Source organism: Kwoniella pini, chromosome 3, assembly GCF_000512605.2.
Source record: "Kwoniella pini CBS 10737 chromosome 3, complete sequence".
Classification (NCBI taxonomy): domain Eukaryota; kingdom Fungi; phylum Basidiomycota; class Tremellomycetes; order Tremellales; family Cryptococcaceae; genus Kwoniella; species Kwoniella pini.
Genome location: NC_091718.1, coordinates 802,927 through 828,666, shown reverse-complemented (window position 1 = coordinate 828,666; position 25,740 = coordinate 802,927). Strand labels below are relative to the sequence as shown.

The 25,740-nt window shown below is 39.9% G+C and overlaps 10 protein-coding genes across 10 annotated transcripts; 4 read left to right on the top strand and 6 right to left on the bottom strand.

Annotated features, from left to right (window-relative positions):
* Positions 1–403: 403 nt before the first annotated feature.
* Positions 404–1,144, bottom strand: I206_102512 (uncharacterized protein; the record flags this gene model as incomplete). The annotated part of the gene is made up of 4 exons (XM_019154622.1): positions 404–478; positions 581–774; positions 860–941; positions 1,076–1,144. 4 exons carry the CDS (start codon positions 1,142–1,144, stop codon positions 404–406), a joined length of 420 nt encoding a protein of 139 aa, XP_019012025.1.
* A 619-nt stretch (positions 1,145–1,763) lies between these two features.
* I206_102511 (uncharacterized protein) lies at positions 1,764–3,283 on the bottom strand (the record flags this gene model as incomplete). The annotated part of the gene is made up of 7 exons (XM_019154621.1): positions 1,764–1,942; positions 2,020–2,182; positions 2,301–2,600; positions 2,682–2,734; positions 2,820–2,940; positions 3,009–3,071; positions 3,173–3,283. 7 exons carry the CDS (start codon positions 3,281–3,283, stop codon positions 1,764–1,766), a joined length of 990 nt encoding a protein of 329 aa, XP_019012024.1.
* Positions 3,284–4,570: 1,287 nt separating this feature from the next.
* On the bottom strand, positions 4,571–6,465 carry I206_102510 (uncharacterized protein; the record flags this gene model as incomplete). Its single annotated transcript, XM_019154620.1, has 9 exons — positions 4,571–4,678; positions 4,827–4,941; positions 5,042–5,074; positions 5,141–5,200; positions 5,259–5,341; positions 5,421–5,600; positions 5,672–5,938; positions 6,043–6,109; positions 6,188–6,465. The coding sequence occupies 9 exons, from the start codon at positions 6,463–6,465 to the stop codon at positions 4,571–4,573; spliced, it is 1,191 nt and encodes a 396-aa protein (XP_019012023.1).
* A 390-nt stretch (positions 6,466–6,855) lies between these two features.
* On the top strand, positions 6,856–8,768 carry I206_102509 (uncharacterized protein; the record flags this gene model as incomplete). Its single annotated transcript, XM_019154619.1, has 9 exons — positions 6,856–6,990; positions 7,111–7,371; positions 7,458–7,549; positions 7,608–7,706; positions 7,805–7,873; positions 7,940–8,032; positions 8,087–8,180; positions 8,275–8,412; positions 8,559–8,768. The coding sequence occupies 9 exons, from the start codon at positions 6,856–6,858 to the stop codon at positions 8,766–8,768; spliced, it is 1,191 nt and encodes a 396-aa protein (XP_019012022.1).
* A 390-nt stretch (positions 8,769–9,158) lies between these two features.
* On the top strand, positions 9,159–10,862 carry I206_102508 (uncharacterized protein; the record flags this gene model as incomplete). The annotated part of the gene is made up of 6 exons (XM_019154618.1): positions 9,159–9,331; positions 9,394–9,572; positions 9,652–9,717; positions 9,794–10,453; positions 10,535–10,615; positions 10,675–10,862. 6 exons carry the CDS (start codon positions 9,159–9,161, stop codon positions 10,860–10,862), a joined length of 1,347 nt encoding a protein of 448 aa, XP_019012021.1.
* A 1,000-nt stretch (positions 10,863–11,862) lies between these two features.
* On the top strand, positions 11,863–14,179 carry I206_102507 (uncharacterized protein; the record flags this gene model as incomplete). Its single annotated transcript, XM_019154617.1, has 10 exons — positions 11,863–11,908; positions 11,980–12,041; positions 12,268–12,634; positions 12,775–13,032; positions 13,091–13,171; positions 13,235–13,605; positions 13,679–13,750; positions 13,821–13,895; positions 13,967–14,056; positions 14,117–14,179. The coding sequence occupies 10 exons, from the start codon at positions 11,863–11,865 to the stop codon at positions 14,177–14,179; spliced, it is 1,485 nt and encodes a 494-aa protein (XP_019012020.1).
* A 475-nt stretch (positions 14,180–14,654) lies between these two features.
* On the bottom strand, positions 14,655–15,125 carry I206_102506 (uncharacterized protein; the record flags this gene model as incomplete). The annotated part of the gene is made up of 2 exons (XM_019154616.1): positions 14,655–14,766; positions 14,845–15,125. 2 exons carry the CDS (start codon positions 15,123–15,125, stop codon positions 14,655–14,657), a joined length of 393 nt encoding a protein of 130 aa, XP_019012019.1.
* A 603-nt stretch (positions 15,126–15,728) lies between these two features.
* Positions 15,729–19,128, top strand: I206_102505 (uncharacterized protein; the record flags this gene model as incomplete). Its single annotated transcript, XM_070202572.1, has 14 exons — positions 15,729–15,834; positions 15,900–15,991; positions 16,049–16,252; positions 16,309–16,595; positions 16,661–16,982; positions 17,045–17,412; positions 17,466–17,606; positions 17,660–17,896; positions 17,963–18,228; positions 18,282–18,297; positions 18,364–18,576; positions 18,639–18,673; positions 18,727–18,821; positions 18,895–19,128. The coding sequence occupies 14 exons, from the start codon at positions 15,729–15,731 to the stop codon at positions 19,126–19,128; spliced, it is 2,616 nt and encodes an 871-aa protein (XP_070058673.1).
* Positions 19,129–19,225: 97 nt separating this feature from the next.
* I206_102504 (uncharacterized protein) lies at positions 19,226–20,969 on the bottom strand (the record flags this gene model as incomplete). The annotated part of the gene is made up of 6 exons (XM_019154614.1): positions 19,226–19,416; positions 19,475–19,932; positions 19,997–20,019; positions 20,085–20,260; positions 20,329–20,676; positions 20,765–20,969. 6 exons carry the CDS (start codon positions 20,967–20,969, stop codon positions 19,226–19,228), a joined length of 1,401 nt encoding a protein of 466 aa, XP_019012017.1.
* Positions 20,970–21,395: 426 nt separating this feature from the next.
* Positions 21,396–25,461, bottom strand: I206_102503 (uncharacterized protein; the record flags this gene model as incomplete). Its single annotated transcript, XM_070202571.1, has 12 exons — positions 21,396–21,966; positions 22,032–22,123; positions 22,197–22,319; positions 22,374–22,460; positions 22,529–22,650; positions 22,718–22,805; positions 22,893–23,258; positions 23,343–23,625; positions 23,695–23,838; positions 23,898–23,956; positions 24,013–25,124; positions 25,230–25,461. The coding sequence occupies 12 exons, from the start codon at positions 25,459–25,461 to the stop codon at positions 21,396–21,398; spliced, it is 3,279 nt and encodes a 1,092-aa protein (XP_070058672.1).
* Positions 25,462–25,740: the final 279 nt, after the last annotated feature.

Sequence of the window (25,740 nt, the reverse complement as noted above, 5' to 3'; positions counted from 1 at the left end):
TTGTACAATTGTAGTTGTTTGTTATAGATGAATGAGGTATCTGAGTCAACGAGGCTCAATAAGAACGCCAATTATGCAATACATGTTTTCCCACAATTATCTGGCAATCAGTGAACTTGATTATCTTTCTTGACCGCAATCAGCATTTCGTGAGTCTGACTGTCAACACAGGATTGCTCTTAGGAAGGTGACGAATATGATAAACATATAAATAAATACATGTACTTGGTTTCATACATAGTTACTTCGAAAAGATCTTCTAAGCAGAGGTTCAAAACTTTCATTTCCACTTGCTTTCCTTCTCTCTGCTTCATTTCCATCATGATCGAACCAACCACCAAACAAACATATCAAATCATCATTGATGTATAGTATCCTATCATAACAAATGAATTCGAGTTGATTACTTGAAAGCTTTCTTCACTTCTCCTTTAGCTTCTTCATATTGACCTTTAGCTTTACCAGCTAATTCAGAAGCCTATATAAACAATTTATGAAAATTAGCCATGAACAGATAAATCACACTATAAATGAGGAAAACAAAAAAATTGAATTGTTGAGATCGATATTTTAAACTAACCTTTCCTGAGATTTTTCCTTCAGCTTCGTTAGTAAATCCTTTAACATAACCTTCAGCTTGTGCTTTACTACCTTCAGCATGCTTTAAAGCTTGACTAGCTCTTGCATTTGTTGTTCCTCCACTAAAGAAATAAAAGTAAATTCCAACAAGAGCAGCTGCTCCTCCACCATAGAGTAAATAATTGTTTGATTGAGCTATTAGGAACAATCTTACATCAGTATTTGACTTGAACGAATTCATCGATTAATCTTTTTTGTATGGTAAACAAAGGAGACCCACTATCACTTCCTGCTGATCCTGCTGGTCCACCTGGTCCACTAGTAGGTGGAATAACAGGATTAGGACCTTGTGCGTAGAATCGCTAGATACGATTTGAATCGAATTAGCATATGATGGAATTGTCAGAAGATGATCGCACAGGCACAGGAGGCAAAAGACAGATAGATCTTTTGGTTGTTAAGATTGAATATATGAGTAATGGAATATATCACTTACAGCTGCTACAATAGGCTTAAGAGCGATGGGTGATCGTCTAGCTACAGTGGTAATTGGTCTGAACATCATTTTTTATCGCTTTGAAATTATATGATAGAAGCTATTGTTTATTTGAACAGTTGATTCTAAGAAAGTTTCTTTTCTTAAAGGCTAAGGAAAATCTTGTTGTATGTGGTATGTGTGAAAAGTAAAGTAAGAAAAGATATGAATAAAGTGGCCACAACTATCCATTTTTGATAATATTATTACATTTCGCATCATGACATCACTTGAAATACTCTTCACATTCCTTTGGTATTACAAGATATTAAATCGACAAACGTTCACGAGATCATTTGTAGAAGAAATGACGACGATTATTAAATTCCTAATAGACTCGTGTTTTCAACGTTCCTCCTTGCCTATAGATAATTCAGTGGTCAGATCGGAAAAAGAATTGATATTAACCGATCAACGTGCATTATTTTATCTATACGATCGGATGACGCGAATTGCCGGAATAGATAAATACATCGTCGATATTATTGATGCATGTTTACACTAGTGTTTAATATCAGATTGTCATTGTCTTTATCTTCTCCATGGCGAGCCAATTATATATGCTATTTCCGCAATCTTCTGTAATCTATTCAATCTATGTACAGGATCCTACAATTATACACAACGTATGATGTCTTTAGATAAGAGTTCAATCAACCCTTACTCTCTGAACGGGATAGGTAGATGTCTCGCCCAATTCACCTGGAGCCAATCTCGTAGCTTTGACTACAACAGGTATCATTTCTCCAGTGGCTAAGGGGTATGGTTGGTGATGTAAAACAGCTAAGAGGTTACGCAGTATTGCTGAATGGGATGTGACAGATATGACTACCAGTAATTCATCAGCGCATGTATGCGGTTGTCCGATTATGAAACAAGCTTCATTCTCATTGAACAGCACTTACACGTTTCTTTTGCTCCGTTCTCACCGAATAGCCTATCCATCGCTCGCTGAGCTCTCATTTGCATATGGGCATCGGTCTCTCTATCATCGGCTTTCCAAAGCTCATCTTCTTCCGCGAATCCCTCCTCAATCTGGAACGAGGGGAATCGTTCAGCGATATAGCTCTACAAACGTGGAAACACACATTTTTATCAGCAGCCGTTGATGTATCAGACATGTGAATATGAAGCATCGAATCGATGGACTACGATGCAATTCGAAGATCGCTGTCAAGACGCTCACCCTACTAGATCTCTTGTCACATGTATGACTCCCATAAATTTCCCTCCAATCTTCCCAAACTTCTGGTACACCGGTTAAAAGTTCACCCCAAGATTCTAACATTGTTTGACCAGTTCTAGTCAAAGGAGAAACATACCACCTTATTTCTTCTTTCGATATAGGTGGATTACAAGGTAATTGTTCTTTCCAACATTGTTGTATTGCTCTAGCTTGAGATATTCCTAAAGGTGTTAATTCTGGATCTGGACCCCAAGTAATTTCTCCATCACCATTCAAAAATGTCCAATGATCTTCCCATGGCTATACATGTGGTATATGAGCTCAACCAAGATCCCTTTGAACCACAAAGAGATTGCATGGCACTAAGTCTATTCAACTCACATCTACCCCGTACTTGTTTGCTCCGAAATTATGCCAACCTTGACCATGACGACCTAGAAATGCAACAAGTTGGGTTAGCTAAAGCATAGTCATACAATATGGACAGCATGGCATTGCTTGTATTTCGATGAGACTCACCTAAAAACATAACCTTGTATAGAGTTCCTTCTGGAGCTTCATCCTGCAACTTGTTTACATCCCTTCGCAGATTATTCCACCTTTCAGGAGTGGAGTCGATCAGGCCAAAATTACGTTCAAGCTATTCAGTATATCAGCAATCAGTTGGAAAGCTATATCACATCTAGCGTTCTATGAAAAGACACTAACCATATCTTCGAATTCCATATGTTTAGGCTTAGGACCATTCTGTAAGAAGAACCCTTGGACAACCTATAGACGGAATGATACCGATTCAGCTCTATATCCTATTCATGACCACTGAACAATTATATGGCTTTTACGAGCTTCAAGCAAACGAATCGTTATCTCACATCATATCTGTATGAATGAGGTTTCTCAACTAAATCAGGAGAAATCAAAGGTCCACCATCCTGCATAGCAGCTACAGGAGGTTCATCATGGTATTGATTATGATCCGGCATTATTAATTAATCTTTTTGCTTTTTTTCTTTCCAACTATATTGTTTACACAAAGTATAGCGAATATAACGCTTAAAAGAATAATGAGATTAGATAAAACGTGTTGAGAACGATTTGTTCAAATTGATTGAAGACCCAAAATTCAAAATAATGAACGTTGACTCGTATTTTGTACGATCATTCATCCCGAAGTTCCGGGTGGCAATGAAAGAAAGTTATTCGGGTGAGAGAATTGTACGATATGGTAACCGTATTCCGAACGCGTTTGCTTTTTAAGTGGTTTGACTGAATTTATCTGATGAAATATATTGAGATACTACGTTTCCGGAGGTGTAGAAATGAGATGAAGCAATATGAAGAATACCTACATGTATATACATATGCGTTCGTGTATATATTTTCCATACAACATTTATATACTAATAACATAACTATAAACACGTTTTTTTTCTCATAAGGACTCGAATCACCTGCCCAAATGATGAAAAGGAAAATACCGAAGTGTGATTTCAACTCATATACAAATTCAAATTCTCATCCAGAAATAAAAACGTTGAAGACATGAGGTAAAGTCGACACTTCTTTAATTTGATGATCAATTCTTAACTAAAAAACTTAATGAATAATCAATGCGTTCCAAGGAATTACTCAATAAACGTTTCAAAGGATGCTTGAAATGGAAATCATCATTCAATTATTTTCCTATTCCCGAAGCATAGCATATTCACTTTCTTAGTCAAATGACATTTAACTCTTATTTTCAATGACGCTTACATCATACTGGTAATTGCCTTCCCAAGGCGAGGGAATTCAAGAAGTAGATTCAAGCACTAAAGCTAAAAATTAAGGGCAATTCATTAGATCTTATCAGAAACACGAGACAAAAATTAATACTTTGGTATAAAGCGGACACATTCAAAAGTGTAGGATGAAAATGATATCCCTGGTTCCCATCAATCTGAATTTAAGTCATGACGCAGGTACCATCATTCTTTACCATCAACGGCAATGCCAATCGCACTGCATTTCCGATATTATATGGTATTGTATTGCAATGTGACACTTCACTTTGTATCGTACGATACTCCCCAAGGGTAATCCGATTACATCCGCATATGGTTGTCCATTATCTATTATGTTTGTTTGTGTGTCTCATTTGTATTTTAAGGGTTATGTTTGAGCTCGGTCTTTGATAGTCACTTTACAACAAAACATCCGTTTCTCCATCTTGATGTGTCTTTTTTCCACAGCACGGACGCTTCTAAGATAACTATGTCGGTCCATGCTTTCTACCATATGCCTTTACTATATGGACTAGCAGGATTGACAGTATCTAAAAATCCTGAGTAATATGACGAAGTATTTCCACATGGACTAGCAGCTCGGATCGATAATGCCTAGAGAGAGAATTGCAGAGCAAAGGTGTCAGCCTTTGATCTTCAGACGAATTGAATGATCTTTTGATTCGTCAATGCATGGCATTCGACTCCCTGCATCCGTTCGACAAATGATGCCAGACTCTGGATGAGAAAACCCCTTACTCACATCGGGCATCCATTTTTCCAATTGCTTTATCCTCTTTTCATTGGCAGGGTGGGTCGACAAGAAGTCAGTAGGCAATCCTCGACCTTGTTCAGATTCCGACATTCGTTGCCACATCCTAATTTCCGGACAAGTAAATGTCAGTATAACTTTCAATACTTAATTAAGGGTGGCGCGATTAAAATCGCTAGATGATGTGTCTGGACTACTCCACTAACTTGGTAGATTCGTGAGGATCAAAACATGCTTTCCTATCAGGGCAAGCAAGTCAGTACGTTTCGGATGCAAATGCTAATTGAAGAAAAGGAGAAACTTACGACATTAAGCGCAGACCAATGAAATCAGCTTCCGATTCGTTTTTCCTCGAATTTGGTAATCTGCGACACAAATTAGCAGCTGACCCCTTCATACGAATGAAGTTGTTCTTGGACTAACTGTAGTAGGAAGGTCAAAAGTAATCTGGTTATTCCAACATCTAGACCTAACGATTCGAGTATGAATCCAAGACCAAAAAGTACCTTACGAATCGAATTTAAATGTAAACGTCAGCGAGAATGCTTCGGATCACATAAGAAAGTCTAGATGATGATCGCTAACCTTGACCGAGCTCATTCTTTCAGCAGGATGCCTAGCGACCTGATGCGCTACCTCATGTCCCAATACAGTAGCAAGTCCATCATCGTTAGCTGAAACAGGTAATATACCTGTGAAAACGAATATTTTGCCACCAGGAAGCACAAATGCGTTTTTGGTTTTCTTATCGTCAATAACGTAGACCTAAACAATTATCAAAGACGATCAGTTGGTGAAGTCGTGAGATTCATTTGAACTGAGTCAAACAGACATACCTCCCATTCTGTCTCTTTACCTTCTTGAACTTGCTTTGCACCTTCTCCACTTCCAAAGAGAATTTCTCCTACATCTTCGCCACCTCCAAAAGCAGGTACCTTTCCTTCAACAGCACCCATTTCACCACCACTTTTGACACGACCCAGTCCTGACGATTCTATAATACGAGTAGCGACTGCTCTGACTCGCTTAGTCGTTGGGTGATTGGGAGGTAAGACTGCTGTAGAGTATTCGCTTAGCGTTTGTAGTTGTGTTTGACGACCGAGCTGAATCCAACAAGTCAGCCACTGTCGACAATCCAGCTCTTGCGAGACTGCTATGCCCAAATGCAGAAAGGGTTCAAATGACAAGAGAAGGATGCTGTGCTCACTTCTCTTTCTTGAGCTTCATCGACATCCATAAACCTCAACCTTCCAGTTTCTGGCACTCGTTCCAAGCTGAATCAAATTGGTGATTTGTCAGTTTTATCGTGCCATCACGCCTTCACATATCTCTCAATTCGTGGACGAGCTCACTGTGTAACATAGTATAATCCGCCTCCACCTATACCTATACCATAGACATAAACAGCTCTATCACCTCCTAAACGCCTTTTGAAATATTGCCAAATATCAGGTCGTCCACTTCCACTAGGTCCAGGAGAAGGTGAATACCCAGAAGGAAATCTTTCATACTTGGCAAACCTCTTTGTCGACGTATGTAAGCTTCGAATTATCGGTGTTCGAGAGATGGTAAGTGAATTAAGTGGACGAGCGAAGTAGCGGAAAAGTGATGGAGGAAGTCGAAATGACATCCTGATCGACGTAAGCAGTCAGGACCTTCCAAGGAAGGTCGATATGTGGGTATTGTTTACACTTATAATCAGAGTTTAAGACGATATAAGCTTATATCTATAGATATTTTTCACTTCGAAAGTTCAATATCATTATGATGACGTTCCACGAACGATTCTCGGCTTGATTTCCGCCGGACATACAAAGGGGATTTGCATGCCTATCTTTACTAGAGAGAGTATAAACAGGTGGAGGCACGCAGCAACGTCACTGAATGCTTGGTCCGGTTCACTTGCCAGTTGCGAGATCCAATTCATCCTAATCTAGATCTACATCTTTAATCTGTCATTTGTAGCTTGCTTGATTGACGGTCTATCTAGTTATATGAACGACAGCGGCAGTCGCTCAAGATGCCTTCCGACTTATCATATTGGCTCATATCTGCACCTCTGAAAGATGGTGATCCAAATGTTATGCTCAACGAGGTGTCCAACACTATAGGAAAGGAGGTTGAAGCAGCTACTTGGGAGATTCCAGAACTGAAGGTGAGTGTGCGACTCATCGTTGTCATATTCCAGTTTTGCAGTACACAACCCTATATCTCACTGGGTTCTTCTCACATATATAGTAACATCCATGGCACTCAGCGCTAATTAGATTCATAGGCAGGAACACTTTCATCACTCTTAACACTATCTGATGCTCTCCCCAAATTAGATTCTCAATTCACATCAACAGTTTCAAAATTACTCGACACTCTGCGCTCACTCGTATCAGAAGATCCAGCTAAAGTAGCTCAACATGCACGAGTGAATGATAGACCTGCAGAAGAATACTTGTTAGGCGGTGGAGGGGGTTTCAGATGGGATAAAGGAAGATGGGGCAGTGGTGGAAAGGTTTTGGAGGTCGTTGATGCTTTGACGAAGGTGAGTTTTGCTTTGTCTGACCACTATCATGTGCCTTCACCCTGACTTAAGTGAACCTTATTGATATGACCTGTCACATACCATAGGAAATGAACTCGATAGACTCGACCCAAAAGCAGAAATCACAGTCGTATAACCTTACCAAAGGAGGTTTGACGACTCTGCAACGCAAACAACAGTGAGCTGCAAGGGACTCAAGGTCGAAGAGCTGCAACTAACGCCATGTTCTCCTTCAGAGGTAACTTGTCGCAACGATCATTGTTAGATGTAGTGAATAAAAATGATCTGGTGGAGAATAGTGAATTCTTGGAAACGCTTATAGTAGCTGTGCCTAAGTGAGCATCCTCTTCTGCTTTTACCCACGAGGCTTCCCGCGACCTTCAATGGTCTCGGCGGATGAGACCAAAGGTGCTGATAAAGGTATCTTGGGTAGAAATTCGCAAAAAGACTGGAACGAGAAATACGAAAGATTAACAAGTATGGTCGTACCACGCAGTACGCAGTGAGTTTGCCGTTGAGTCACTCACGACACACGGAACTTCACGGCTGACAAAAAGGGGCTTAACAGACAGATCGCGGCGGACGACGACTACTTCTTACAGACAGTGACGGTATTCAAGAAGGTTAAGGAAGACTATATACATAAGTGCAGAGAGAATAAGTGAGCTTAACGATTCTTGGCTCCTTTGTACACAAAGCTTATGCGAAGATACAGATTTATCGTACGGGATTTTAAGTGGGATGATTCAGCTCTGGAGAAGCAGAAGAAGGAGTTGGCTGAGTTGGCCGTGGAGGAGAAGGAATTATGGGTTAGTCACATATTTCCCTCAAGGGACGTCTCATAGACTGGTCTGCGGTCTACTCTATTACGATCTCAAGCTACTGACCTACTGCTTTTATTAGACCGAATTACTGCGACTGACTCGAATAAATTTCTCTGAAGCATACCAAATTTTAGCTCATCTGAAAACTGTCCGATTGTTTGTCGAAAGTGTTTTGCGATACGGCTTGCCAGCTGATTATGCCGGTGTGATTGTGAAGGTGAGTCCTTTGGTTTTTCCCTACAACTCCTGTGACATCGATGGAGCACCTTTCTATGTCGATATTACTTCGCTTGCCGTGATCATGAGTGGTCGCATCACTTTCTAACATCAAATGGTGGTTAACTGATATATGAAACTTTGTAGCCTGAACCAAAAACAGCGGTCAAAACTCTTCGCTCCCTCTCAGATCACTACACGTACTTAGCCTCAGCTTCACGTGGTCCATCGACTAAGAAAACGAAATCAGGCGGTAATACCGCTGGAAGTGAAGATGTAGGAGGTGAATGGGCGAGTGTAATGGAAGCTGAATATTACGATTTTGTATTGTTTGAAATACCAAAAGTTATCACTTAAATTAGATTCGGTTGTTCCAAGCATGTATACGTTATTAGATACCATTGTCTAGGTATTCGTAACAGGCAGTACCGATCGTTCAAGTGTGTACATCACCGTCGTTACTAGTATGAAGCAAATAGACCTTCCGGACATATGCACCAGGTCATGTGATATCGGTGAAAACCGAATAAATTCGGTTTCGGTGCGTTCGGCCCGATGAGCTTGATATCTACCGGTATTTACCATGATCACTTCTTGATTGTATATATACATCTGGATCCCGAATGTCACTATTGCTGCTGCATTGTTCATTCATTCATTACTACCCAACTCAATAGAATTTAATACGAAAAAAAAGCTTAACACTTCTCGATCTGAATATTTAGATTGACTATCACACTGAGCAAGATGGCCGAATTTCACTTCTTAAATACAGTACAACCTAAACAGGTTACTTCACTTAATTTACCACCTAATCATTCTTGTAATTTAGTAGCTAAACGAAAGATTGAAGTTCGACCTAATGATATGCCAATTTTACAACCTGATGGTGTTTTAGTCAAAGTCATCTCAACAGATAAGTATCTTACTCCACTCCATCCCTACTGCTCTTTATATACTCGCTCAAATAAGGGTAATACAGGCAAGCTAACATTTGTGCTTTTTTACGTATTTGCGGTTCAGATTTACATAATTACCTTGCTGGAGGTGTAGGTGGTCGACCAGTACAATACCCTATTGTTATGGGTCATGAATCATCTGGAGAAGTAATTGCTGTTGGTGAATTGATTAAATCTCATAAAATTGGTGATCGAGTTGCTAGTGAGTTGAGACCATTATCCTCCATCGAATCGGTGTCACGATAGTCCATTAACCAGATCTCCCTTGTCGTGTCTTATAGTTGAACCTGGACTTCCTTGTAGAAGATGCATAAATTGTAAAGAAGGAAAAGTGAACATTTGTCTGGGTGAGTATATCACTTTTCGTATATTCTGCATTCTCGACTAAAAAACGGGCTAATGAGATATGAACGTCACTCGTAGATATGAGATATTGTGGAGCACCTGGATCAGTTGGATCATTATCAAGGTATTTCGCTTTACCTGCGGATATGGCACCACATATTCCAGATCACGTAACTTGGGATGAAGCAGGATGTATTCAACCATTAGCAGTTGGTGTTCAAATTGGTAAAAGAGTTGATTTAAGACCACATAAAACATTAGCAATTTTTGGTTGTGGACCAATTGGATTAATTACAGCTGCTGTTGCACATGCATATTCAGCTCGAAAAATTATTGCATTTGATAATAATTTAAAAAGAGTAGAATTCGCAAAAAAATATAAATCACCATTAACTGGAAAACCAATTATAGATCATGTTTTTCATATTAAAGATTTACCAACTGAATCACTTCAACCAAAACAACAACAACAACAACAACAACAACAAAATGGTTCATTAGCAAATAAATTAGGTGAAAATGGTAGTGGAGGTGGTGGAATTGGTGATGGTGAAATTAATGATCATGAAATTGAAACTTTAGGTGATAAAAAATGGGAACAAGCAAAAAAAATAGCAGCTGAATTTGTTGAAATTGCTGGTTTAACTGCTGAAGAAGGTGTTGATAGAGTTGTTGAAGCTACTGGAGCAGAAGATTGTATGCTTTTAGGTATAGCTATTGCTAAACAAGGTGGTAATTGTGAGTTGAGCTCGATACACTAAATAGTATCTATAGCCCATATATGATCAGAGCTGATGATGAGAATTTCGAACAAACTAGATCTTGCTGTTGGATTAGGTCATATTCAGACCAATTGTTTTCCTACTTTGGCTGTTACGAATAAGGAAATTAACGTTATGGGTGAGTGTGGACACGGAATCTCAACCAGAAATGACATGACCTGATAAGCTTTGATTTAGGTATTACACGATACACGGCTTCGTGTTTCCCTTCAGCCCTTGATATGTTGAGTAGAGGAGTTGTCGATATCAAACAACTTATAACCAGGACTTTCCCTCTGTCTCAAGCTACAGACGCATTTGAAGCTGTAGCTGCCGGAGGTGATATGAAAGTGGTTGTCAAGAATCAAGAGGGCTTTGACAATTAGTCAGACAATTGTGTAGCTTAATAAGGTAAAGCGGTATATAGACGGCAGTGGCGCACTGAAGGATTTTGAGCGATATTATTGGAGAAAACGTTTATTCATCATTCCCTCTTGTAGATAATGCTGAAACTGCGATGCGATCTTGTAGAAGTATAGAACATCGATGTAGAAACTGCATCGTGAAACCAACTTACAGGTATATTAGGCCACGCGTATGTCGTATTTCGCATGTCATGGTGTCTGTACAGGAATGGGACAAATATGATGCAGATTCTTATGGGAACGCCGAGTGGTTAAGAGTCATGGAGACTATTCAATAAGCAGAGACAGCTATTCTATAGATTTCCAATATGATCGGATCATCTTCTTTATTGTGCAGCTGCAAACCAAATCAGTAAGAGAAGGCTGAAATGCTTTATTATCGCCTCTAAAATCCCTTTGCCGTTATCTATTCTCTTTTCCCTGAATTCAAACAAGCTCTTCCGCCGGGTCTAGCAATACTGTTAACCTTTGAAAGCGGACTCTGCCGATGATTGTTATTGATAATATACACACATGCCCTGCACAGCTGAAACCTTAATCATTCTCAAACTCCGGAGTTCGTTAGTTTGGTTAGTAAACTTCCCAGAAACATAAAACTTGACCGATAATCGATTATTCAGGCTGCGGACAAGGCAACACAAGATCAATCATCGACCATCATAACCCTAGGCTCAACGTTGCTGGGCATTACTGTTAGTATCCGAGTAATACAAATTCTGACAAGCGAGAAAATCGTTTGCTCATACGACGATCATATCTGACCTATCCCTCCACTTTTACGCAACTTTCAGTCGATCAAACTTCTCACATTGCGCACCGTCAATGGCAAAGTAAAGTCACCGCAACACCTTTCTCTACCTCTCAGGTCGATTCGAATCTGTTTTCTCCACAATAGTAGACTGAGGGAGCAGTCATCTATCACCATACCTCACATCCCTCTTGGGATTTATCTCACACCAACATGGAGGGTTTGAGACGCCCTCGAGTACTACTGGTCCTTACAACAGGTGAAGTTCAATCTCATGCCAAACGACTGATTTTGGAGATAGACTTGGCTAATCTCTTTATGCTTCGCTAGGAGTCCTTCTACTTTTGACATTCACGACGCTACATGTCTCGCCCACAGCCAGAGCATATACGGTACGTATCGGATTCTTATTCCGCGTCGAACTCTCCCTTCTTCGGTCTGGCTTTTCCCTACTTCCGCCTGCGGTCCCTTCTTGTTCGGCCCTGTCGTCTTCCCTCTTGGCAGTATCTATCTTGACCTCCATTGGTCCGCATATGCCGTCTCGCTTGCGATTTCCTGCCTTCTTTCAGCGTATTTCTCTGTATCATCCAATGCGAAATGACTGACATCTGAGAGTAGTCCGATAAACTCCCTTCCGTATCAATACCCAAAATCTTCTCAAAGCCTTCATCAGCCATACCGCCCATAATACCCTCAGTATTCTCCCCTTCCATAGAGTCTACGCCATTGGATACTACCCATGATACCATCTCTCCAAATCCGACAATAAGTCAAACGAGGTATTTAGGTGGTGTACCGGGTCATCAAGTTTTTCAAAATATATGGATCAAAGATCAGACCTTTTATGTCTTGAACCGAAGAAGGAAAACTATGCCTGGTATGAGCAGGGTAGTCAGTGGAGATACGCTCTGGGAAGTGGTTAGAGACCCAATGGATAAAAGTCTAATAGGAGCCGAGAATGCTTTGATGATGGAAGGATCTACAGGTACGTTTGTTATTCGGGCACGGATCGGTATGAACGATGGAGGATGTAGCAGAAGTCGATATTACGGAGAAGAGAAAAGGACTGGACGGAGTAACTCTGGCTGAACTTGCATCGCTTCAAGCTGATTTGTCATGATTCAGTATTCGTTAATGACGGTGCAAAGGCGGGCCAATGGCATTTCCTTTCGTCGTACTACCCATTCATTGCTGAAGTATTTCTGGGCGCTGTGACTGCGTTGGCGTCTGTCCCGGCACCGAAAGAGATGGTGGAAGAAGTTAGACCTGGAATAGAGGTGCCAAGTGTACCTAGCCGAGTCATCATACCTTGGAAAGGTGCTGATGGGTGGAGAGATGGAGAAGGAATGAACGAGCTGGTGTTGAAAGGGGTCCTTGGGAACGGTGAGCTACTTGCATTCGTATATGCATTGTGCGGACACTTATCTCTCGCTTACTCCAGAGAATCTACTTGAACCGATAAATTGGGATGTGTTGAGCTCGCATTCTCAGGCACATGGAGGGTGGATCTTCTTTGAGCGAGGTGAGTACAAGTCATTGTATTTCCATTAAACTGAATCGTGTTGACCTGATTTGATGCTTTCAGTTGTGATTGCCGACCGATGGGCATCTCACCGACATAATCCTCTGTCAGACAATTTGAACAAAATGGCAGCTTCGATCTTTTCTAGACCTCATCCACCATTCTTTTTCACTCCTATACGGCATGCTCTGCTAGCTCATCTGGATATACCAATACCTAAACCTAGACGAGACCCACAAAGATCTTTAGGCAAGCTACCTAAGATTGTGTATATTGATAGGCAAGATACAGATCGGAGATTGAGCTCGGAAGGACACAAGGAGTTGAGCGTAGTTCTTGGGGAAATCGAGGCTCTCGGAGAGGCTCATGTGGGGCACAAGAAGATGGGTAAATTGGACGGGAAAAGTCAGATCGAGGCTGTGTATGATGCTGATGTGAGTATCATACCCTCTCGAAATGTGCAACATCGAGAACTTATGCGATCTAAGGCTGACAACGGGGGTGTAGATCATCATCGGTATACATGGTGACGCCCTGACTAATCAATTATGGATGCCTGAAGGCGGAATTCTCATTGAAGTGAGTATCTACTGTTCTAGTCATACTGGAGGAACCCGCAATAGCTAATGTTCATCTTGTTCATTGATAGCTGTTCCCGGATGATTCTTGGTTGCCTACACACCAACTTGTGTCGGACATACTGAATCATGAGTACATACCGATCGTAAGCATCACATCCTTTTTGTCCCTTGTCGTATGGGAAATGCAAACTTATCCTGCTTCCGATTGACTCAGTGGAATGATCGTGCACTTTCAAGAGATGAATGGGAAGCATTATCTAGAATGCATGGCGAACACAAATTGAACAACGGAGAGACGATACCGGTGAGTTATGCCTATAAATTATAGTCTGAAGTCCCGTACTAATCATTGTTTGTTTTATAGCTTGATGGAACTTTCGTGAGATTACTGCTGGAAGAGATCGTTCAAAGAATGGTTGGACCTTAGAACATCAGTGGTGTAAATAAGGAGGAAGTGTAAAAACTGTGTTGTATTATCAATTCAATCAATTCTGCATATATTGAACAGCCTGGATCAGTCAGGATATCGTCGAAAGGAAGAGCCTCGGGAGGTTTGCGAAGAAGGAACAGGCGAAAATGAGTTGTCAAGGCGGCACGACTGAGCCCTATGGAGGCCTCACAATCTTTGGGTATTTAATCTCATTTTATCGAGCATATAGACAAGCTTTCATCCATGCATTTATGGCTACATATCAAAGGCATCATGACACGGAAATAATGAAAAAGTACAGCTTGCTTCGTTACAACAAGTAATCTATAAACGTGTACAGGGGATACAAAGTTAAGGTCAAGATATACAGAGAACAGGCTTAGTGAGACCGGTCTATAGGATATGACGATGGCCTCTGAAAGGACGCTTGAGATTTGGAAAGATCTGAAGATCATACTCCTTTTTTGTGCCCTTACTTGAACCAACCGCTTTTCCAACCGTAAATACCTAGACTAATTCCAATTGCCAATACACCGAAAATAAGTAAAGGAGGTAACATGTAAGAGCCATAACATTTAATCTCACTAAACACATAAGCATCAATTTAAATCAATGTCTGGAAAAGATTAGGTCTGAATATATCCGAAAATTAATTAATTTACCTAATCAAACATTCTCTGGATAACTTTGGTAAACCAGGTTTCTTGCCACCTTCTATTAGAGGACTATCATTTTCAGACCATCCTCTATATTTAGGTTTATTAGGTGATATAGTTGAGGTTGATGCGGCTAAAGTTTCGTCATCATCGATGGGACCCAGAGAAGAAGTTGAAGAACTTGGAAATGAAATTCGAGTTGTAGATAAACGAGATGAAGATGAATGGTTTATATGTGGTTTTTGAGTGTTATGAGTTGGTAATAAAGGTTGTCTGTCTGATGACATTTTGATGAAGCTATGCTAAACCTGACTGATGATTTTATATGAACTCTATGTGATGATACGATTTTGCAAGAAATAAAGATTGTATAGAACAAGTGATATGATATGATATGATAATCGATTGAATAACGCCTTTGAAGATCAGTTAGTGACCGGTGACGTAATGTACTAGTAAGAAACCCGAAATATCAATGAAATATGTGATATCTAATCTTGATGTTGACTTTTGAAGTACAATTATACCTTCATAAAATGATAGTCTTGAACACATCTATGAAGGAATAACACCATCTTATTATCAATGGAATCAGTATCTCACAAAATGTAGTGTCGTATCAAATTGACAGAATCTTCTCGTCAGCTCATCGCGTCAAAGCACACACACTTGGGTAGAACAAATCCAGATTACCGTGACGACCATCATGATGGCATCAACTGATCTCCTTCAAATTTTTGTCCAGTACTGACAATCCTATGAAATCTTACTGTACATTCGTTTCTCTATCTTTCCTCGAGCTTTTAATTGATTATCGCAATACTACCTTTACAGTTTACACTGTATTACAGAATACAGTAGTCTAGCAAATGACTCGCAAAGTCCACGAAATGCCTGATGCTGTTGATGTAATCGAAGTGGAAACTTCAGACTCTGATGAAGATGAAGATATACTTGAAATCATACCGGAATTGACTTCTAATTCATATTTTCCTGGTAAGTTTAAAATTCAATCTCGTGAACTAATGTCTAATCTATTAATCCAATGTACTCTATGACAGATGTTAAAAGCAGAAAAAGGAAGATTGCGGAAATCATCAGTGATTCATCAGATGAGGATATATATGATAAACTTAGGGAGTTGTCAGTACAAGTAAGTATCTTCTCGTCAGCTCACATTGTGAATATAACAAATATCAATCGCTTTAAGCCGTTGTCGATACCTGCAAAGTACTTTAAGAAACGGTCGCGTGAGACGTCTAGTGACTCTAATCGAACACCTCGAATGGCATGGATCAATGCCGACAACACACTGCCCAAGATAAAACAGATCACGTATAAGTTCAACGGCAAGCCGAGAAGATGTGAGAGGATAGCAAGGTCAGGTGTGACCATTGACGGATTCCAATATAAAGTAAGTCTCATTCTTCTTTGATTGTATAGTAGAAGAATGTGCTGAATCTTTATCAGATCGATGATGCGATCGCGCTTCCCCATTCACCACCTCTATATGCTTTAATTCGGTCTATCTTTACCCTCAGATTCAATGATGAGTCATTTCCTGATAAGCACTTAGTCCATGTGCATTTCATGAAGAGATCTTCATCCCACAACCCTAGTGTGCGAGAATGCGAATTGATGCTCAAACATGGACAATGTCAAGATGTTTCAATCAAGCAATTGCAAAGGGGGAAGAAGCTTGATTTTGCATTGGTGAGTGGACCATCTACCAGAGGCGACGCCAAATACTATTGTCGGTGAGCTATTTATGAAATACCTATTGCCCCCCAGGGTGTTGAGCTGATATCAGAACCGTTCGAAGTCATGTCGATCATGCATCTCAATCTGCTATTCGGCAGCCGGTCACACAAGCGACATTCGACAATTGCGATTCGTGCTTTCACCGGAACGAAAAGCATAAATTCGACGATCCCCATACAGACAAAAACAAGTTAACTTTTGGAGGAATGGAATTTCATTTGTATGATTTTGTAGCCATTGACCCCAAAATCAAGGGCGAGCCATACCATATAGGCCAAGTGTACAAATGGAAGTACCTAGAGAGTGGGGTGTCTGTCCATGTAAGGAAGCTTAGTAGGTTCAATGAAACCGTCAAAGCTGATTTTGTTGGATTCAGCTCAAATGTAAGTCCGGAATATGATCATACAATACCCCGCCGCGGCTGACACTACGTGACTTTGCATAGCGTCGATTGCTTCTAACAGACGACTATGCAGATTTCGCGGTCAATCGGATCATGGCGAAGGTGCATGTGGCTCCATCTAGAGATGATGCCAAAATCCTCGACCCTCACATTGCCTTTTGGTGTACTGAACGCTTCAACGGGTCTAGAATACTCGATTTGCAAAAGTCCCTTCCACTTTGCTTGGTTTGCCATCAGCTGGAGCACACCAGATGTCAAGATCTTCAAGCTTGCCTGCGCGCTTGTAAATTTGGAGCGGCCGATTACTATTCGGGAGCTGGTGGATTCATTCTCCCAGGGCTGGAAATGTTCAATTGGGTGTCGGCAACTGATTTCGATAAAGTTGCCTATCAGACTTTGTATAATTTGCGGTAAGGCTTCTCATCAGGATCTGAGCACCGGCTGATATGTGTTGCGGTCTTAGGCATAAAGCACCCAATCTTCAGGTACATTATGGTAAAGTCTCCGTGCTATTCGATCACACGAAGAGTCATGGTTCGGCGGACAAACGTAAAAGTCTTCCTCCACCTGGTAGTGTCTTTTTGATGACCGGTGGTCCACCATGGTATGTCTCATACCTATCATCACTTTGCTGTAGCTAAACTGGATGTACGGCAGTCAAGGGCATTCACGAGTGAATCCTCAGAACAATGCTTCAATACCCGGAGGTGCTCGATCCCGAGACCCCAGAAATGATGAATTATGGGTAATGCTAGCAGAAGTGTACCGTCTTCGGCCGTACATCGTCATCATCGAAAACGTGGCTGCCTTCAAGGATGAAAAAGGTGGAGATAAAGGAGACGGAATGAATAGCAATTATGCTCGCTCCGCCATGAAAGATCTGGCTCGAAATGGGTACGTTTATAACTCTATATCCCAGATGGACTATTTGCTCAATTGGCCTATTTTTCGTGAACCCAGCTATTCTTCCAGACTAGGACTTCTAGATTCAAGGTCATATGGAAGTCCTCAAAATCGAGTCAGACTCTTCATCCTTGCTGTTAAAGATGGACTACCATTGCCTGACTTTCCTGCTCCAACTCATTCAAATCCGAAAGTTACAGCTACCATTTTCGGAAACGATAAGAATGGTAAAATACAGCCATTTTACATTGGACAACGGAACACTCCTGGGACCGCTCTTCATTCTGCTGTCACCATCAAAGATGCGATTGGAGATCTTGAGGGTGAGTCGAGTGCATCGTAGTTAGTGAGCCGAAATCTTGACACATTCGCATAGCTTTCGAGTATCTGCCGTGGGTTAAAGGAATAAATTCACTACCGTTTTCATAGCTAAATCAATTCATGTCATACGTACTCAGTTTACCAGGCGTGGCACGGCTGTCTCGCCAACCACAAATACCTGCCTACAATGGAGGACGTAGCCTTAGAGATGGTAATGGTACCCGAATCGGGCCTGGTAATGTCAAATATGCTTCACCGCCTCAAAAAGATTTCCAAAAGGAGAAGAGAGGCAATCGCGGGTCTGTGAAAGATCACTATACCTCATATGTGACCGATGGTGCTAAGAAGATGTGGGTCGAAGAGATGCCTGTCGATGCTGTGCAGGTTTATCTGACTGATTTTGTCTTTCTAGTATCTTCGAAGACGCTCGAACGAGTAATCCTCGAGGTAAGGCTTTCTCTGCTGATTAGAATCAAGAACCAGACTGACTAAACTCTTAGGTCCGAACAGAAGAGCGGTGTTTTCTGACGGATTTTCGACACTTCTGACAGCTTCCGCGCCCGGTCAAAAGGGTACGGCAGTAATTCACCCTACTGTGAATCTTTCTTGCTCTATTTGGATCCAAATCCACGATCACGTAACTGACCTTGATTTCGATTATCATTTAGCAAGATCGGAAATTTACCATTGCTGAACGAAAACGAGCAATGGGATGGCCAGACTGGCATAGGTTAGCTGGAACACCACTGGATCAAGATCGATTAACAGGTAATGGTGTATGTTATGAATCAGTACAAGCTATTTATATGTCGATCGTGAATACCATCATTCTACCGTGGTGGCTAAATGCCGGTCGACCGACAGATGACGTCTTCGACAAGTTCAAGGCAGACCACTGCTAAATACTCTAATCAAAAAGTAGAAATACATACAACAGAACCTTCCTTATTGGACAGAACTACAAAAATGTCTATAATTCTATATACCCTTGATACCCAATTATGCATCACGACTCTTCATACTTCTCATTTCTGCTGAGACACTTTCTGAACCACGCTCATGTATAGTAGGTAGAGTTTGTGATTCCGATGGTGCGATTAGTGGAAGTGGATCATCGAAATATATATCAGGCTTTTCATTCCATTTCTTGAAGAAATATACCAAAATCTGAGCAACTGCTACTTGTTGACCTAAGAGTAAGATTTATCAGCTTTTATTGTCAGATTTATCGAACGAAATTGACAATACCTTGATATAAAACTAATGGTATCGATAAGATAGCTTTTTGTTTTTCCGGAAAACCACCATATAAAATACTTAAAGTTGGAGCACCAACTACCATACCTTTAGCTACTGCACAAAAACAAATAGCAGTTGATTCTGATTTATTAAATCTTAAAGATTGTATTATTCTTTTCCATGATAATCGTTTTCTCGAATTTTCGTTGTTATCAGGAACAGAGATAGTTGAAGAAGGTGGTAAAAAAGGTAATCTAATTAAAAAAATACAAAGAATTGTAAAAAAAATATATAATCCTAAATTTAAAAAAACTAAGAAAATAATTGAAGATGTTGAAACTGATTCAAAAGCTTGATTTTCAAATTGAGTTGAAAATACAGACCAAATTAATAAAAGGAGTAAAAAAGTTGAAATTTTAGCTAATCGTAATTTGTTTGAAATGTATTTTGTTTGTTTAGGGAATAGACTGTGAATGAATTGAAAATCAGATTATGAATTCAAAGTTTAAGGATGTATAGTAATTAACCTACTTTTGGATGACTTGACCAACAAGCTGATCGGTATGAAAATTCATAAGTGATCAGCTTCTACTGGAAAAGAAGATGAGAAAAAGCTTACAAGAGGAACGAAAATAGCTAATCCCAATTGTTTTGCCAATTGTTTATAAATTTCTCTTAAACCTTCTGCTGTTGATCGTCCTCCGTTTCCGGCTGTAGGCCTTGCAAATGACCATGTATTTGAAGAGAAGAAAGCGGAACATAATAAAGGGGTAATGAACGCTCCGATGAGATTGCCTGTATATAATGCGCTCAATTACTCATGGATGTCAAAAGATTATAGGAATTTCGAATAAGAAACTCACCAATACAAACTTCAATTGTAGCACTTTCTACATTACCACCAGCTAATCTTGTCATACTTATATTAGAAGCAACAGTAGTAGGCATAATTCCCATAACAATTAAACCAGCTAAAATAAATTTATCTATTCCTTTTTCAATTTCATTATTATTACCTTGTGAAACATTAACGATATTTACAATTATAAAAATAATTGTTGGAAAAAATAAAAAACAAAATCCTTGAGTAAATAAATGTAATTTGAAATTTTTAATTTGATTATATAATGAAAAAGTTGATAAAGTTAAACCTGTAATTAAAAAAATTAATGAAATTGCTCCATATTTTATAGAATATTCTGATTTAATTACTATATAAATAAAATAAAAAAAATTAATTAAAAGGTCTTTCTTTATTTAATTGAATATGATTATTAAAAAAAAAAAAAAAAAACTTACCTCCTCCATCTGAAGCTATATTTGGAAATCTCCATGCTAATATAATTGAAATTCCAATTCCAATTAAAAACCAATTATCAATTAAAAAACCTAATATCTTTAAAGGATGATACCATTTTTTGGATTTATTTTGTGCTTGAGTTTGATCCAATTTGGTGGACTCGCCAATATCCGTCGGTAAAGGTGAACTAGAAGAATCTGGCATATCGATCGTACTACTTGAATGGTACAAAGGAGATATCTGATGTGGATCAAGTTGACATCGATATAGCTTGAAAAGTATATTTACAGGGTCTGATGAATCATCGTTTCGAGAACGTAATTGACTTATCGTTTGTTCACTGTCATTGTAGTGAGTCTATATATCCAAAGTCTATATATCATGCAGGTAGTGGAACAGTTGATTCTGAAGAATGGAATGACTTGGACGAATATCAGAATTCTATCACTCGATATCTCGTGATATTTCTGACTATTTAATAATTCATTCGGCTTTGACCGGATATGGGACTTTACCAGTGGTGCCTTATCACAACATGGTAGAATAGCAAAAACAGCTTGAATGTCTGGATGATCATGCAAGATATCATGCATATGCAATATGATACATATCCTTCTTAATCTATATACATTATTTCTGGGGCGTAGGAGGGGGCGGTGAATCCTTTTCTGGTGATTTTACATCTTCGGTGCTCTTCGATGGAGGAACAGGTAATTCTTTATCTGGTATTTCCGATTGAGAATTTATGGGATCCTTTTGCACGGCAGGTAATCCTTTTTCTACCTCATGGTTTGTAGATTCCTCTTCTTCCACTTTGTCTGTTATTTCATCCTGATTAAGAGCTGGAAGTTTAATGTTTTCGACATTGTCGATCTTCGCTTCTTCTTTCTCATTTGCCGCTTCTTCCACCTTATCACCCCCTTGGCCCTCATCTTCCCGTGCAGCTTTACCCTTAATTAAGCCGTCACCTTCCTCTTCATCCTCTTCCTTTTCCTCCACTTCAATCTCATCCTCAACTATAGGCGATCCAGATTCAGATTTTTGCGATCCATTCCTTCTTAAAAATCCACTCATAGCCTGTCCAATGGGTTTACGAGGTGTAGGTTTTTCCTTAACCAGAGTTTCAAGTTTGTTTACTTCTTTTCCTGATTCACTCAATGGTGTCAACTTGATAATTAAGAGAGCTACATCTTGTAACATCCTAACGCAAAATAAAAATATCAGCAGTATGTCCTCAAGGCCAGAGTGCGGAAGATGAGAGCTCACCTCTTCTTGGCTTCTTCAGACTTGAATTCGATCTTTGAATATTCTTCGCTCAATCGATGAACTATAGCTGTTATAACTTCTGACATCACGCTCTAGGATATACAGACTGCTTTAGCTGACCGTTCTCCTGAACGAGAAGATACACAAGATGGCGATGCTACTCACATCCACCGTACTCGCTGCGAGGTATTTCGAGAGCACCTTGTGCAATGTAGCAGTTTCTTTGACCAACATCTCTGCATACGGCCGAGGTGCATCTCGGTTAGGCGTAGCTTCCCAATCGATTTCCTGTTTGTTTTTTCATATCAGCGTTCAGTCCCTACTTCAGTGTACCGAACTTACTCTCAAAGATCCCACATGAACAGCCAATCTATCAGACATGATAGCTACTAATTTAGCATGTATCTCATTTTGGTGTTCTTGATAGTCCTGCCAAAATATCATTTTATGAGTATGACTTGGATCGGATTGTCATTAGTACATAAGGCTGAACGTACCCGTTTCAGCTTATCGAATTCGGTCAACATGACAGCTTGTTTCGGACTCAGATGTCGTCTGACAAATTCTCGGATATAAGGTATCAGAGAAATTATTATTGATAGCGATTGAGACGCAAGAGCTATTAATGTTGTTGAATCTTACCATCAGCCAATACGCTATGTGACAGAATCCACCAAGACACTCACCAAGATGTTTTGCAGTTATGTTTTTCAATCCTGCTGATCTCATCGCACCAGCACCCAAGACGACCTGACAAGTCCTGGAATTGAACGACTGGTAGCAGTATTGTATGCAACGGATCAGCGACTTTCCCAGTTGACGATTCTCCAATGTTGTCCTCATACGTGGGTATCAACTCACCTTCAAGAATTCAATGATACGGGACATGACATCCGTGACAACCAACTCTAGATTGACGACAATCTTCAGATAATCCCCTAGTAAAACTAAACTCTCCGAGGTAGCTTTTACCAAAAAGTAGGATTTATCCTCAACATCAACTTGCTTTTTCATTCCAACCGTTATTGCCGAGTTTGAAGATTCTCCATTCGCTGCCGGTGGAGGAATTGTACATTCCGGAGGATCTGAAACTGCTGATTGAATCAAGAGGTTGATTACATGTTGAACATCTGAAGGAACGTCAATTTGTGTCCATTGTTCTTCTTCTACTAATTTAGCTGATTTTGTGAGCCGAACCGAATGGTAAGATACTAAGAAGGATCGAGCCTAGTAATGGTCCATCGGTTAGTTTGCCTCTTTGTTCATCACGTACATCGTGCAGTGGAAGGGGGAGAGGCAAACAGGACTTGCCTGAGAAGTTGTTACTCCTCTCAAACCAACAATCATCTTTCCAGCAATCTTTTCAGTAGCCAATATGAACTCCCAATTCTCTCTAAAGATTTCGACGAATTCCTCCAAGCCAAGAGAAGCATGTTGTTCTGCTCGTACAGCCAAGATTTTGGACGCTCTAGTATGAGCTAATTCGCATCCAGACGTTATTGCCTCTTGCAAGTTTGGCAAAGGAGTCTCGGACGAGGATTCCGCAATTGGGGTGGATAGAAGTGAAGGAGATATAGATAATTTGGGAACAGATCTATCAAGATGTATATATCAGCTGATGAAGCCGATAGTCTAGATTGTCCAAAGTGATACGAAGACTCACGTTATAGATTTCAAAATACGATCAATTTTTTCACCCACGCTTTGAGCAAGTTTGATGCGAGATGTCAATGATGCGTACATTTGAGTTGACAATAGGAGGAAGGATGAATGATCCATGGCTTGTAGGGATTGTGCTAAACTTGCGCTGGATGAATTGATTGTTAGCATAATACCTAAGCATGTAAAGATTCAGTTTCAACGCACCCTCTAGCTTCTGGCGGTTTATCAGTACCATCCTCATCCTCTTGTCCTATTGGCAGATGCTGCAATCTCTCATCAATAAGCAGTCTCGATCTAAGTAACAATTACAAATACTTACATTCCTTGATCCCTCCCTTATACAGACTATCACATTATCTCGCCAAACGTCCTCTACCAGTTCTAACTTTCCGCAACGTACTAAGCCGACTAATATCGGCTCAATGGTCGAAGCGAAAGATGAATGATCGAATTCAGATGTTTCATTGGCAAGTGTTGTCGACAAGAATGAAGACAGTGCAGATTCTAATTGAATTGCTATTGTATTGAGATGATTCTCTAAAGTCGCAGGCAAGGATGCTAATGCAGGAAGTGTAGATAACGGTAGATTGCTTGAAGATCCTTCTGATTCGGTTTTAACTGTAATACTATATCTATTATACCATTTTATAATATCTTCAAGATAACTTAAAGAATTTGACCAATCTCCTTCACCTACAAGTCTTTTTAACACTATTAATAATTCATCTAATTCTTTCAGATGATCAAGGTTCTTTTGAGTGATTTTCAATGTATGTAAATCATCTTGTTTACTTATTAATGTCAAACCTTTTTTAGATTGTTTTTCATTAATTTCTTTTAATGATTCTTTTAATTCATCTATTCGATTTAAACATGATGAAGATTCAGTATTTAATTCTTGTAAATTAGTTAAAGCTCCAAAAAATGAATTTGTTCTTTTAGAAATTTCAACTACTAAATGCCTTTCTAATAAGTCCAAATGACTTGATAAAGTATCTTGTAGTCCTTCATTCGGTGCTTCCACTGCAGAAGAGGACGCCGAAGGAGACGATATGATTTCAGACCATGTAGCAGGATTAGACAAATTGAAGTCCTTCTCAAAGAACATGGACGGTATACTGTCTAAAGTAGGTAGATCGTTGGGTGTAAATACAGAGCTGGATGGAAAATCTGTAGAGGTGAATTCACTTGATGATGGCGATTTGATTCGGTCTAGGCCAGCCGAGGTAGAAGATGATGATGAGGCTTTCTGCGATAGTGAGATAAAATTGTCATATAACGGAGTAATGGTCTGCAAATACCCATCATAATGAGATGCAGGCGGTGGTTTGGGTATTACAGGAGGGGTGAAAGGTAAAGGTGGTAAAGGTTTACGAGTTGACCGTAATGGGTCAGCTTTTTTAGTTGGATGATTCAATACTGTTGATATAGCTATGGTCATATGATAAGTATCAGTTGATATCCACCATACTATTTTGATGAACCACAAGTATATCGTGACTGCTATCTGTTCGAAATTTAGATATGACAACATACCGTTAAACCCCCTCTTCTCAACTCCATCTTCATTTCTAGCATTAACGTCCAATTTCCAACTGACTAAATTTAAAGCTCCTCCGTCAAATCTGCCCAGATCATAAGAAGGATCTCCGAACGATGTATCAAGTATTGAAGGTGCTGTGCCGTCCAAATCAGATAAGAAAGATTCCGATGGTGCTGGTGGTGAAGAAGGTACCGGTGTTGGCGCTGAAGTAGGAGGTTGTGACATAATGCCAATTATGCTTTTATAAGATTGTATACGTCTTTGTTACTCAGTCCCGAAGGACACAATTATAGAGTCGCATATGACGACGTTGTAAGAAATCGAATATTGATACAAGTGTAGTATACAAATGATAGATGCGATAATAACAATTCGGACACTGACGCGCAGCTAAAAGGAATCGATAGACCGGTCCACGCAATGACCGCGTGCAGTTCAACTTCATATTCCTTCTCAAACTAGCATGTCCAGATGAGCTGCAAGCATAGAGGCCGTGATGGGCTG